The 14,577-nt window shown below is 35.6% G+C and overlaps 2 protein-coding genes and 1 long non-coding RNA gene across 3 annotated transcripts in view; 1 reads left to right on the top strand and 2 right to left on the bottom strand.

The window, feature by feature from the left end:
* Positions 1-14,577, bottom strand: part of LOC127840835 (DNA-directed RNA polymerase II subunit RPB2) — a 144,966-nt gene that overhangs the window by 11,943 nt on the left and 118,446 nt on the right. The gene's annotated exons all lie outside the window — the stretch shown is intronic.
* Positions 1-14,577, top strand: part of LOC127840864 (uncharacterized) — an 82,758-nt gene that overhangs the window by 11,613 nt on the left and 56,568 nt on the right. The window lies entirely within an intron of this gene.
* The window catches only part of LOC127840837 (contactin-like), a 51,746-nt gene that overhangs the window by 7,615 nt on the left and 29,554 nt on the right, over positions 1-14,577 (bottom strand). Inside the window, exons 14-19 of the mRNA XM_052369264.1 lie at positions 7,638-7,804; positions 5,960-6,086; positions 5,444-5,617; positions 4,671-4,832; positions 4,155-4,249; positions 2,121-2,213 (exon numbers count right to left, since the gene is read on the bottom strand). Coding sequence (XP_052225224.1) covers positions 2,121-2,213; positions 4,155-4,249; positions 4,671-4,832; positions 5,444-5,617; positions 5,960-6,086; positions 7,638-7,804 — 818 coding nt within the window. The remainder of the gene's footprint in view (positions 1-2,120; positions 2,214-4,154; positions 4,250-4,670; positions 4,833-5,443; positions 5,618-5,959; positions 6,087-7,637; positions 7,805-14,577) is intronic.

Here is a 14,577-nt window from a genome sequence, read left to right as displayed (position 1 = left end):
AAGGGCAAACCAGTAATGGCCATGAGCATTGCATTCATTGCCAGATATGTTATCACGCTATCAGTGGTAGGCTTGATGCATCATTTCTTCTCACACATTGTTTAGACGACATCAATATTCGCGCATTATGATAATCCATCTTAGATTAATTGAAAAGTGGGTATAGTCACAATGATTGACCAATGCGTGTAACCAAGTCAAAAGCGTCACGGTCGTCATATACATTCAACTGTTTTATTGCTCAATCGCGAACATAAATTTATCCCATTTTCAACGCGACATTGACGGTATAACACCTTATGGAATATACTAGCCTGTATTCAACACTGTGGGATATACCTGTCACGTGCCCTGTAACGTGCACAGAGCACGTGCACGGACTACTTTTTACTTTACCACTGAATGATTTTTTATAATTAATAAAGTCGAGAACACTTTAGCTTCAAAATTATACGACCTTCAACCTTTAAATCTAGTCATATGACATAATTTTTTTGCCATCCGCATAATGAATCAGCTGATTGATGGCGTCATAAAATGACACTTGTTGCGTCATTTTCCCAAAACAAATTGACGATTTATTATAAACGCGACTTATTTCACATGTAAATGTACTGTGTATCGGCATACGGTATTTGAATTGTCAATTTATCACATTTACCTTATTTCGTGTAATGTGCATTGTTTATAATCCATGCATATACTTTTGACATTTAAGAATGTACAAAATATCGCACAATTCATAAATAATCTGCAATATTTGCTATCCGATTTAATTCACGTTAAGCATAGAGCTGTGTAAAGTATAAGATGGTAAAAATAGCACCACACTGGAATTCGGAACGTCCCATTTTGTACACGGGTATTATCTACTGATTTATCTGTTGTGTAATGGAATGTTTTCCATCCTTTGTGTATTTATATCTTAAATTATTTTATTGTACACAATAAGGGCATTTATCAGACAAATAACATTGTGCAAGTTTAAACATAATTATGTTTGTATGCAGAAATCTGCAAATGCATCCGAGTTTACCAACGGCTATTATTTGATAAACTGCTCCGGTTCATTTTAACAGCAGTAATGTTCATAGAGTACATGACGTAGCGTGTGACGAATAAGAAAGTTAAACGAATTCATTTGAAAATAGTGATAGGATGGCATACGGGTCTTTATTTAACTATGCTAAAATAATTATTAAAAACCCTAGTTGCAAAATCGCCAAATATTGAGTTAAATGGATTATTAGATGGATAATTAAAGGTAAGATACTAGTTCGAACGTTTTTTGGTTTTTTGTTTGTACTTTTGTCGTTCCCCGTTCTCGGGGAAATTATTTTAACATGGGGGCCATTGGATCACACACGGCATACCCATACCATTATATAAAAAAACACGTTCTGCGCATCCTTAAATTCGTCGTCCGAAGTCGGAAAACGTATTGCCCTGCATATTTAGTCAAATTAAGTGTCAGTCACTGCAATTGTCTGTTTACTCGTCGATAGCGTACATGTAGAATCTATGTTGACATCGACATCATTTTGTCAGGAGCAATCGCTGCCATATTGGATTTTGATCATTTTCTTTCGAAAATAAAATGAATTATAGTAAAGTAAAATCTTATTTCGCGGTCGTAATGTGTTACAATTCGCATGCTGCGTAAAATTGAATCGAGGCATATGGTGATATTTTTACTAGTTTTACAGTTTGTGTGTGATTTTTTTAAAGACTATTTTGCGTACCAGAACAAATACATTTATATCACTACGCATGGTTACATTCGTTAGATTTTAAGCGATTTTTAAGAATGAATTAAACTAATTGTTAGGCTAAGGTTAGTTAAATCTCACGTTGAAAAAAAAATCAAATGGGATAAATAGAATACTAGGATTAGCGTTGAATACAGAGAAGTTTATGTTGCTCGGCTCGAACACCAAAAGCGCTCGCCAAGGCTCGCGCTCCCGGCGTTCTAAGCCTCGCAACATAAACTTCTCTGTATTCAACGCTAACCTAGTATTCTCTATGACACGAGCGTTCTAGAGTTTGTAAAGGCGATCTTTCAACCTAAACGCCATCTTAACTATCATCAAGTTATGGGTGTTTGAGTGTCGCCTGCCTACCTTGTGCCAGTCGTATCGTTCTCGCGTGCTCTGACGTTTCCAGTACAGTGTGTAACCCAGCCCTGGGCCACAATGTTCCGACTCGGGGATTGGCTGAAAATACAGCATGCGACATGATCATAAATACTAGTATATCACATTAAAATACTAAACTATAATACATAAATGTACACATATAGACATGGACGCATGAATATCAGTATATTAAATCGATTCCACATGTATTGAAGACAAGTTAAATCTGTAAAGTCTTAACTTACATCCAAATATTAAGCAAACGCATTCAAAAACATAATCTAATAAGATAACGAGCAAAATATAAAATCATAATAAATAAATGAAACCATGACATGTTGAGTGTGCCCTCTTACCGTCCATGACATGTTGAGTGTGCCTACTTACCGTCCATGACATGTTGAGTGTGCTCACTTACCGTCCATGACATGTTGAGTGTGCCCACGTACCTTCCATGACATGTTGAGTGTGCCTACTTACCGTCCATGACATGTTGAGTGTGCCCACTTACCGTCCATGACATTTTTAGTGTGCCTACTTACCGTCCATGACATGTTAAGTGTGCCCACGTACCGTCCATGACATGTTGAGTGTCCCCACTTACCGCCCAATAACATGTTGAGTTTCCCTACTTACCGTTCATGACATGTTGAGTGTCCCCACTTACCGTCCATGACATGTTGAGTGTGCCCACTTACCGTCCATGACATGTTGAGTGTGCCTACTTACCGTCCATGACATAATAAGTGTGCCCACTTACCGTCCATGACATGTTGAGTGTGCCTACTTTCCGTCCATGACGTGATGAGTGTGCCCACTTACCGTCCATGACATGTTGACTGTGCCCACTTACCGTCCATGACATGTTGAGTGTCCCCACTTACCGTCCATGACATGTTGAGTGTGCCTTCTTACCGTCCATGACATGTTGAGTGTTCCTACTTACCGCCCATGACATGTTGAGTGTGCCTACTTACCGACATGTTGAGTGTGCCTTCTTACCGTCCATGACATGTTGAGTGTTCCTACTTACCGCCCATGACATGTTGAGTGTGCCTACTTACCGTCAATGACATGTTGAGTGTGCCTACTTACCGTCTATGATATGTTGAGTGTTCCTACTTACCGCCCATGACAAGTTGAGTGTGCCTACTTACCGTACATGACATGTTGAGTGTGCCCACTTACCGTCTATGACATGTTGACCGTGCCTACTTACCGTCCATGACATGTTGAGTGTGCCTACTTACCGTCAATGACATGTTGAGTGTTCCTACTTACCGTCTATGACATGTTGACCGTGCCTACTTACCGTCAATGACATGTTGAGTGTCCCCACTTACCGTCCTTGACATGCTGAGTGTGCCCACTTTCCTTTCATGTTGACCGTGCCCACTTACCGTCCATGACATGTTGAGTGTGCCTACTTACCGTCCATGACATGTTGAGTGTGCCCACGTACCTTCCATGACATGTTGAGTGTCCCCACTTTCCGTCCATGACATGTTGAGTGTGCCTTCTTACCGTCCATGACATGTTGAGTGTTCCTACTTACCGTCCATGACATGTTGAGTGTTCATATTTACCGTCCATGACATGTTGAGTGTGCCTATTTACCGTCCATGACATGTTGAGTGTTCCTACTTACCGCTCATGACAAGTTGAGTGTGCCTACTTACCGTCATGACATGTTGAGTGTGCCTATTTACCGCCCATGACATGTTGAGTGTGCCCTCTTACCGTCAATGACGTGTTGAGTGTGCCTACTTACCGTCCATGACATATTGAGTGTGCCTACTTACCGTCCATGACATGTTGAGAGTGCCTTCTTACTTTCCATGACATGTTGAGTGTGCCTACTCACCGTCCATGACATGTTGAGTGTGCCTACTTACCGTCCATGACATGTTGAGTGTGCCTTCTTACCGTATATGATATGTTGAGTGTGCCTACTTATCGCCCATGGCGTGTTGAGTGTGCCTACTTACCGTCCATGACATGTTGAGTGTGCCCACTTACCGTCCAAGACATGTTGAGTGTCCCCACTTTGCCGTCCCCTCCTCCCACGCTGTGCGGGGCGCGGTACGGGGGCGCTGAAGGCGTGTGGATGTACGCTGAAATAGGAGGAGAACATGTACGTACAAGAAAGTAGTTCAGTATCTGTATGCATAAGTTATATGTTATAAGTATGTATCAACTTAATGCTAATGTATAACACTGGATTTTTTAACCGCTCAAAGCCAAGGATTGATGCGAAAACTTTCTAAACCGTTTTTTGTTGTTGTTGTTTTGTTTGTCATTAAACACAATAAAAACAGTTTATTAATGTTAATCGCCTGATTTAAATTTAAAGTAATACACAAAAAATATCTCTTTACCAAATTGTTTGCAGACATCTGTATGTTTTATTTACAAATATGACTATTAATTTACTAATAGCTCAAATTGTTTAGATTAAAAAACAATCAAGTCATGTTATTTTATCTTGAATATAATAACATCTTTAATTCACAGTATATTTTATGAATAACGAACCGGAAGGTCTGCAACTCTCTGATCCACGACCAAAGGCGTTCACGGCGCGCACCTTGAACCGGTAGTTCGTGTTCGGAACCAATCCCGTGAGGTTGGTAGAGCGCTGATCGCTGCGATTTCCGTTGTTTTTAGCCGTCGCGACTGCAGTGCTCTCCGAAACGTCTGCGAAAGCATACAGGTACATATTTTAGGAAATGAAAGAATTAATGTAGATCTTCTCTCTTTGTTTAAGAAGCTGCGAGTTAATGAACCACTTTCATATAAATTATAGGATTTGAGAAATTATACAAGCGTTTATTTAACACATTCTAATGCATACAGGATATTTGTTGGATTTGGTGAAATATCGATTCTAATTCACGAGTGATAAAAAAACATGGGTTCTTTTTCTATGACCACTGGTGAATTAAAGTCAATATTCTAACGAACCCAATGAATGTTCTTTTTAGTTTATGCTTACAAATGATTATTGTTGTATTTGAACTGGAGAATTACGCTAAAATAATGACGCCATGACATAAAAAACAACGTAATTTCTCAGTAAAACAGTGAAAATTATCGATAATGTTCGCTGTTTATTTTCACCTTTTTTGAAACAGTGAATTATCGTTTTCAAATAACTGATATTTCTCTCTAAACCATCGGAAAACATAAAATAAACCATAATATTAAAAAAAAATCAATCCAATGTATCAATGGATTAATTTAAGTAAGTCTTAACCAATCATCGACTTTTAAATGATTACTTTATGTTTACATCAAAGTATGGTCACCTCTTGCAACTATTGTCCAGTTTCCAGGATCGTAAAAAGTTTCTGCCTCGATATCATAAGACAGGATGGGAGCACCGTGTTCCATTGATGATGTCATAGTCCAGATGACGCGCGCACTGAATGACGTCACCGTTTCGCCGTCAACGTACACACCTGCTGGAGCGCCCGGCGGACCTGTGTTGAAACATCTGTATATGTGATACAGACGTTGATACAAATTATCGGTAGATCGTTCCGAAAGTTTGAAATGTCTTCAAACAATATTTTCTCGCTTATAATATTATGCAGACAAAGTTCGGTACAATTAAGACTTTTTAAGTAAAAACAGTTTATGTTCGTACAGAATATGTGTTGAACAAACATTCGCAGCTAATCGTATGTATATCAAAAACTCGATTTCACAGGATTCTAATTTGAAAATTTCTTTTTTCATACATTGCAACTCACTACATGTTGTGTGGACACTGACCTAAATGTTGTGTGGACACTGACCTACATGTTGTGTTGACAACTGACCTCTTACGGTGACCTTGGCTGTGCGAGTGTCCACTTGGAGGGGCGTCTGTGCCTCGCACGTGTACTCGCCTTCATGAGCGTACTGAGCCTCCCGGATGTAGAGGCCGGAGGCGCCTTCCTTCATACCCTGTGAAACAGCATGTAACTCGATCAGTGATTGGTAAATATTTGGTTTGGATAAGTTAATAACTTTTATTACACATGTTTTTACAGTAGACGCAGTAGAACGATTGATAACATTTTATTGAACTTTAAATTTGCAAGTCTTTGTATCTACATAACTCCGTAATGAACATGCATGTTACTGTACAAGAACACGAATACCAAATACCATTGATTAACCCATATATGCCTAGCGTCCTGAAAAAGTACATTGCAAACAGCGTAGACCCAGATGAGACGCCGCATAATGCGGCGTCTCATCTGGGTCTGCGCTGTTTGCTTAAATGAATTTCTTTATGAAATATTCTAAATATAGAAATAAATATACTTGACACCCCTAATTTTGGAAATAAATTTATCCAATTTAGAAGGATGGGAGAGTCCACTAGGCATAAATGGATTAAACAAGAGCTTTTATGGACAAAGCAGCAGTCCCCTATCGGGTCTATGTTGTCCGAGTAAGAACACGATCTTCATAAGTCTCATAAATCTAGCTTTAATACTCTGTAGTAGTGGCAGAAGACAGACTTTAGTCTTCAATTCTTTCTGTAAAAAAAACGGCAACCAAATTTTTGGTATGACACAAATAAACTGAAATGATTTGCCTTCAATTCACCCATAGAGTTTCATCAACCTATCGTTAAAACTTGTTCAGTTGTCCCGACGTCCGGTTTCATTTTGCCCATAGCAACATTTTGTTTCTGGCCAAGATTTGAAAAAACGAGCATATTCCCTCAAATGGTCCTTTATCCACAGACCTACACACATGATGTATTGTGCATATTAAACGTATGGACCTTTATCCATACACCGAGTTTCGTCAACCAGGCTTACATACTTGGTAAGTTATCGATATCCAGAAGTTAGTTGTCAATTATATATGGACTAATAGAACCTGTAACCACAGTACAACCGCATTTATCGTCTGACGAAAACACTGAAATAATATGTAGCCCTTTTACGAAAATCGAAGTTTCAGCAACCTAGCATCCAATATTTTTATCGCAGGATCCAGATTTCAGTTTTCAATTTTGTCTGTTATCATAGCATCTGTAAATGTAGCAACCACACTTTTAGTCTGACGATAACACTGATGTTATGTTCGTATTCCCCATTTAGCCCTTGATCCACATACCAAGTTTGATTGTCATAGCTTGAGTACATATTGAATAAAAACTGGATCAAGATTTTTATTTTGCATTATTTCCTTATTAACCATGCGATACACTTTTTTGTCTGATTAAGAAACTGAAAATAACGCGCATTTTTTCCAATATGATCCTTCATGTACAAACCAAGTTTTAAAAACTTATCTGAAGTATTTTTTTAGTAAAGCAACAGCAAATCGAACAGACGGACACGCGGACGTAGGACACACGAAGGTTATTTAGTCCTCTCCGGTTTCACCGAAAGGGACTTGTTAAAGCATATATTTGATGATACGTATATATTACCAACTAAATAACCTTATAAATATGATCTAATTCAGGATTGTGCCAGTTGATGTTTAACGCACCGATATAAAATGATGGTGCCGTTTAAAGTCGATGTAATGTCCATTGAACTTCCACCGGTACTTGACGTCAATATCGCTCCTTGCGACATCGACGAAGCACGAGAGGAACTGCGTCTCGTTGACGGCTACTTCCGTCGGCTCGGGACCGCGCTCTATCACCACGCCGTCTGAGGAAATACGAATTGGGCATTTTTAGATGTGTACAGTATAATGAAATGAACCGAATGCGTAAGTTTTAGAAAAAAACACTTATTATAATTTATCTTTATATTGTTGTTCGAAGGCTTTTGATTTTAGTTGTAAAATTGAACCTGAAATACTGCTTCATTGATACATAAAAAATAAGACATCTCACACTTGATTGAAAACAGTTATAATGAATTTGCAAAATGTTTCCACATGAAAAGATTTATTACAAAAATATCCACTCGCGCCTGCGTGTTTGTTAAAGCAATCTTAAGCAGTCTTCCGAATCTGAATGTGATGTTTCATGGAAGGGAATCAGAAATGTGCGAGATCAACAGAAGAAATCATAAAGCGGAGCTAACAAGATTTTGCTTTTTATTACAATTAAATTGAAAAACAATGGGACTGGCAACTCATAGTTGAACCACGCACAGCCTTCTATTACATTTACAATTTAAGTGTAACGTGAATGGACCTGATTGTCATACCTTATTAACTACGCAATGGAGTTGATAGTCACTTCTTATAAACTGCGTAATGGACCTGATTGTCATACCTTATTAACTAACTAATGGACCTGATTGTCATACCTTATTAACTACGTAATGGACCTTATTTTCATACCTTATTAACTACGTAATAGACCAGATTGTCATACCTTATTAACTACGTAATGGACCTGATTGTCATACCTTATTAACTACGTATGATTGTCATACCTTATTAACTACGAAAGTATAAAGTGAATGGACCTGATTATCACACCTTATTTACTACGTAATGGACCTGATTGTCATGCCTTATTAACTACGTAATGGACCTGATTGTCATACCTTATTAACTACGTAATGGTCCTGATTGTCATACCTTATTAACTACGTAATGGACCTGATTGTCATACCTTATTAACTACGTAATGGACCTGATTGTCATACCTTATTAACTACGTAATAGACCTGATTGTCATACCTTATTAACCACGTAATAGACCTGATTGTCATACCTTATTAACTACGAAATGGACCTGATTGTCATACCTTATTCACTATGTATGATTGTCATACCTTATTAACTACGTAAGTATAACGTTAATGGACCTGATTGTCATACCTTATTAACAACGTAATGGACCTGATTGTCATACCTTATTAACTACGTAATGGATTGATTGTCATTCCGTATTAACTACGTAATGGACCTGATTGTCATACCTTATTAACTACGTAATGGACCTGATTGTCATACCTTATTAACTACGTAATGGACCTGATTGTCATACCACATTAACTACGTAATAGACCTGATTGTCATACCTTATTAACTACATAATAGACATGATTGTCATACCTTATTAACTACATAATAGACGTGATTGTCATACCTTATTAACTCCGTAATAGACCTGATTGTCATACCTTATTAACTACGTAATGGACCTGATTGTCATACCTTATTAACTACGTAATGGACCTGATTGTCATATCTTATTAACTACGTAATGGACCTGATTGTCATATCTTATTAACTACGTAATGGACCTGATTGTCATATCTTATTAACTACGTATGATTGTCATACCTTAAAAAGGCTTATTAACTACGTTATGGACCTGATTGTCATACCTTATTAACTACGTAATAGACCTGATTGTCATACCTTATTAACCACGATATGCACCTGATTGTCATACCTTATTAACTACGTAATGGATCTGATTGTCATACCTTATTAACTACGTAAGTATACAAAGGCTCTGTTTTGTAAGAAATAACAGCATAGAGAATACTAGGTTAGCGTTGAATACAGAGAAGTTTATGTTGCGAGGCTTAGAACGCCGGAAGCGCGAGCCTTGGCGAGCGCTTTCGGTGTTCGAGCCGAGCAACATAAACTTCTCTGTATTCAACGCTAATCCTAGTATTCTATTTATCCCATTTGATTTTTTCAACATGACATTTAACAAAAATAGATCTAATGGCCTTAACAATAATTTTAATTAAGTCATAAAAGCGCTTAAAATCTAACAAATGTAACCATGCGTAGTGATATACATGTATTTGTTCTGGTACGCAAAATAGTCTTTAAAAAATTCACACACAAACTGTAAAACAAGTAAATATATCACCATATGCCTACATTCAATTTTACGCAGTATGCGAATTTTAACACATTACGACCGCGAAAAGAAGATTTTACTTTACCATAATTCATTTTATTTTCGAAAGAAAATGATCAAAATCCAATATGGCGGCGATTGCTCCTGACAAAATGCTGTCGATGTCAACATACATGTACACCATCGACGACCTAGTTCTGGCTACCATAACTTTAAATGTCGCTTTTTATGATTTTTGACTGGCGCGTCTTTGTACAGGTCTGTCAATACAAATAAACTGTCGCTGAAGTTTCTTTAGCTATCGAAGACCTTGACAAATTTGACGAGTAGACAAAACAATTGCAGCGACTGACACTTTATTTGACAAAATATACAGGGCAATACGTTTTCCGACTTCGAACGACGAATTTAAGGACGCGCAGAACGTGTTTTTTTATATAATGTTTTGGGTATCCGGTATGCCGTGTGTGATCCGATGCATCAATGGCGCCCATGTTATAATCATTTACCCGAGAACAGGGAACGACACAAGTACAGTCGGTCGGGTAGTTCCGGATCGCTAGCGTAAATAATGGTGTTAATATTTTTAAAAGAAAGCAATTGCTTTCAAAATACTTGGATTGTTGTGGCAAAATATTTCATCTTTCAGGCCATATTAATTTATTAATACTTACCAATACATTTCTGATGCCAATTTGAACTTATTCACTTGCATAAAGTCGGCTAGTTCTGAATCGAGTGTGGTAATTTCGGATCACTCGGACTATTGGGAAGATGTAGGTCAGGGATCATCTCAAAACTTATTTTGACTGTCAACAATTATTTTGACCGTCAAAACAAATGATGCATATACTAAATAAAACATCAGATAGGTTCGTTTGTTTCAGTTTAATAACTGTCTGACAATTTAAAAAACAACATAGGGTGTGTGTCTGTACACAGGAGAATAAAGCTGTTGGAAAGTATTTATGTTTTGATTTGAAATTGATTCTTCTGTATTATTGGTTATATAAAACAAACACAAATACTCAATACAAGCAATTTATTAATAAACTCAAGATATCTTCTTGGGAAATAACATAATATGATAACATTTAACAACAATAGAATCACAATAATGTACAAACTGTATGAAAATATGACATATATGGCTATGACTAGAACATTTTATGTATGACTAGAAAATATTTTTATAACTAAGGTCCTAAAAAATACAGAACTTTATATAAATGTATTTATAACAAGAGATGTGTTTGTCAGGAACAATGCCCCCTATTGCGCCTCTTTGAATTTTGTAATCATTTGGCAAGTACAGATAATTATCTCCCTTTAAAGCTTATTACTTCCTTGGATTAGCTTTTTTGACCTTGAACGATGACCTTGACCTTTCACCACTCAAAATGTGCAGCTCCATGAGATACTTATGCATGACAAATATAAAGTTTCTATCTTAAATATTGCAAAAGTTATCAAAAAACTTTAACTAAGGTTAAAGTTTTGGGACAGAATGACAGACAAGCCAAAAACAATATGCCCCGATCATTCGATCCGGGGGCATAAAAATGACAACTGAAAATAAACAAGTACCTCTGGAATGCATTTGCTAATAATAGGATCATAATAATGTAAAAATATATAAAAGCATCCATAAAAAGTATAACATAAACCAGTTCCTCTAAAATAAATTTGCAAAAGAAATGGAAAACAATACTAGATATCAAGTTACTTTTTTGGTAAATAACATAGTATGATAACATGTAACAATAAAAGGATCACAATAATGAAAAAATAATGTAATAAAAGTATCCAAAAAAACACAACATTTACAAGTACTTCTGGGATAAAAATGGTAAAGAAATGGAAGACAATACTAGATATCCAGTTAAATTTTTGGTAAATAACATATTATGGCAACATTTAACAATTATAGGATAACAATAATGTAAAAATATATAAAAGTATCCGCTTCAGCCTCTTTGCCAATGACTGTGCAGAGCACTTGTGCTTTTTAGGACCCATCAGTCCAACTTGACAATTATCTGAAAAGCAAAATCACAACATAAATACACATCAAAAATAGGATAAATATTCAAAATATTACCAATCTCCTTACAGCACTAGTAACATCTTACCATTATTTATTAATCCATATATTTTTCTATAGTACAGTTTTTAGCACTCCGCTGGTTTTTTATTATTCCGCCATTATACCTTTAAATGTTATAACTTATTACTAAACACATAAACATACAAACAAACCGAGATGCATCCAACAAATGCTTACTGTATGTGTTAGCCTTGACCTTTTGACTTAGACCTAATGCCTCATAACTGGTTTGCATAATAGATCTCAATCAGATGCAAGAACATGTAAAGTTTGGAGAACCAGGTCCATAAAGTTTCATTTTATGAGCAATGTTAAAGTTTTAGGGCAGAAAGACATACACAATAAACACAATTCAATCTTATTCTCTGTATTTCTCGACATTGAAGTCACAAAATAGTATTATTATTAAATAATTCCAATGAAACATTATATCAAATTTATGAGAAACTAGGCACTTTTCCTTTCATATATATATATATATATATATATATATATATATATATATATATATATATATATATATATACAAAAACTTTTGTGGTAGCTAGAGCTTTAAAATATAACTAACACAGTATTTAAACAATAATAAACTGTTTTGAGATTTTCCCCAATCAGCTGATCCGCAACTGACATGTACACGAGGTGCAATTTCCATGTTTTTCTTTCCATAAATCATAAACATATACTAAAATTACTCACAAGAATTTAAATAATAATAATAAACAAACAAATCCATACCAAATGTACAAGCATTTATCAAGAAAATGTGCTTCTAAATCGTTTTTTAATTGTTGACGCGTGTTATAGACGAACGGTGCGACGGTAAAATGACACGACTGTGATAGTTACCTAAGTATGATTTTCAATGAAAACACCGTTGAAATAAGAAGAAAAACTGTGTTATTGCTTGAAATTGATCACATTTTCCAAAAATCGCAGTTATATTGATATGGCAATATCTTTTAGACTAATATTTTAATAAAATCATATAGTTGATTCGGAATTACCCGAGATCCGGAACTACCCGATCGACTGTACAAACAAAAATCAAAACACGTAAGAACTAGTATCTTACCTTTAATTATCCTTTAAAATTCATCTTATAATCCATTTAACTCAATAATTGAAGATTTTGCATCTAGGGTCTTTAATAATTATTTTAGCATAGTTAAATAAAGACCCTTATGTCATTCTATCACTTTATTCAAATGAGTTTATGAACGCGATAAACTTTCTTCTTCGTCACACGCTACGTCATGTACTCTACATTACTGCTGTTCAAATGAACCGGAGCAGTTTATCTAATAATAGCCGTTGGTAAACTCGGTTGCATTTGCAGATTTCTGCATACAAACATAATTATGTTTAAACTTGCACAATGTTTTATTTATCTATGGTATATGCCCTTATTGTACGAGAAAATAATTTAATATATAAATACACAAAGAATGGAAAACATTCCAGTACACAACAGATAAATGAGTAGAAAATACCCGTGTACAAAATGGGACGTTCCCAATTCCAGTGTGGTGCTATTTTTACCAGCTTATACTTTACACAGCTCTATGCCTAACGTGAATTAAATAGGAAAGCAAACATAGCAGATTATTCATGAACTGTGCGATATGTGTATGGCTTGTTGTACGTTCTTAATATTTAAGTTAAATGTCAAAAGTATATGCTTTGGTTATAAACAATGCACATTACACGAAATAAGGAAAATGTGATCAATTGACAATTCAGATATGTCGACATACAGTACATGTAGAAAACATGTGAAATAGGTCGCGTTTATAATAAATCGTCAAAAAAATGGGGGAAATGACGCAATAAGTATGTCATTTTATGACGCCATCAATCAGCTGATTCATTATACGGATGGCGAAAAATTATGTCATATGACTAGATTTAAAGGTTGAAGGTCGTATAATTTTGAAGCTTAAGTTTTGTCGACTTTGTTTCTTATGAAAAATCATTCAGTGGTAAAGTAAATATAAATAAAAAAATAACAAAACAAAAATCGTGTAATTTTATATTTTATTTCAACAGTTCTTTTGGTGAATATGTCATATATATATTTTTCTGCAAAATATGCACATTTTCTTCTAATGGGTGACCTTAAAATTCGATCAATGAACCAAACAATATCGACCTAATTTTAGCGCATATCGCATGACGTCATTTAAAAAGTAGTCCGTGCACGCGACAGGTATATTCCACAGTGTTGAATACAAGCAAGTATATTTCACAACGTGTTATACCGTCAATGTCGCGGTGAAAATGGGATAAAATATATTTCGAACTAGGAAAACATGTATTCAATACTCACGAAAAAACAATTCTTCAAATCTGTCCGTTTAAATTTATTCTATAAATTGACAAAATTGAAAAAAAAATGTATCAGATCTGCAAATTTTCGATGTAGTTTTTTGTGTGTGCAAGAAACAATTATACTGAACATTTACCATGCTCTAAATTATCCATTATATGCATCTTTTGACGAGTTAAAATACATAAAAACTATGAAACGTTAT

Source organism: Dreissena polymorpha, chromosome 8 (genome assembly GCF_020536995.1).
Source record: "Dreissena polymorpha isolate Duluth1 chromosome 8, UMN_Dpol_1.0, whole genome shotgun sequence".
Lineage (NCBI taxonomy): Eukaryota > Metazoa > Mollusca > Bivalvia > Myida > Dreissenidae > Dreissena > Dreissena polymorpha.
This window is presented reverse-complemented; position numbering and strand designations above follow the sequence as displayed.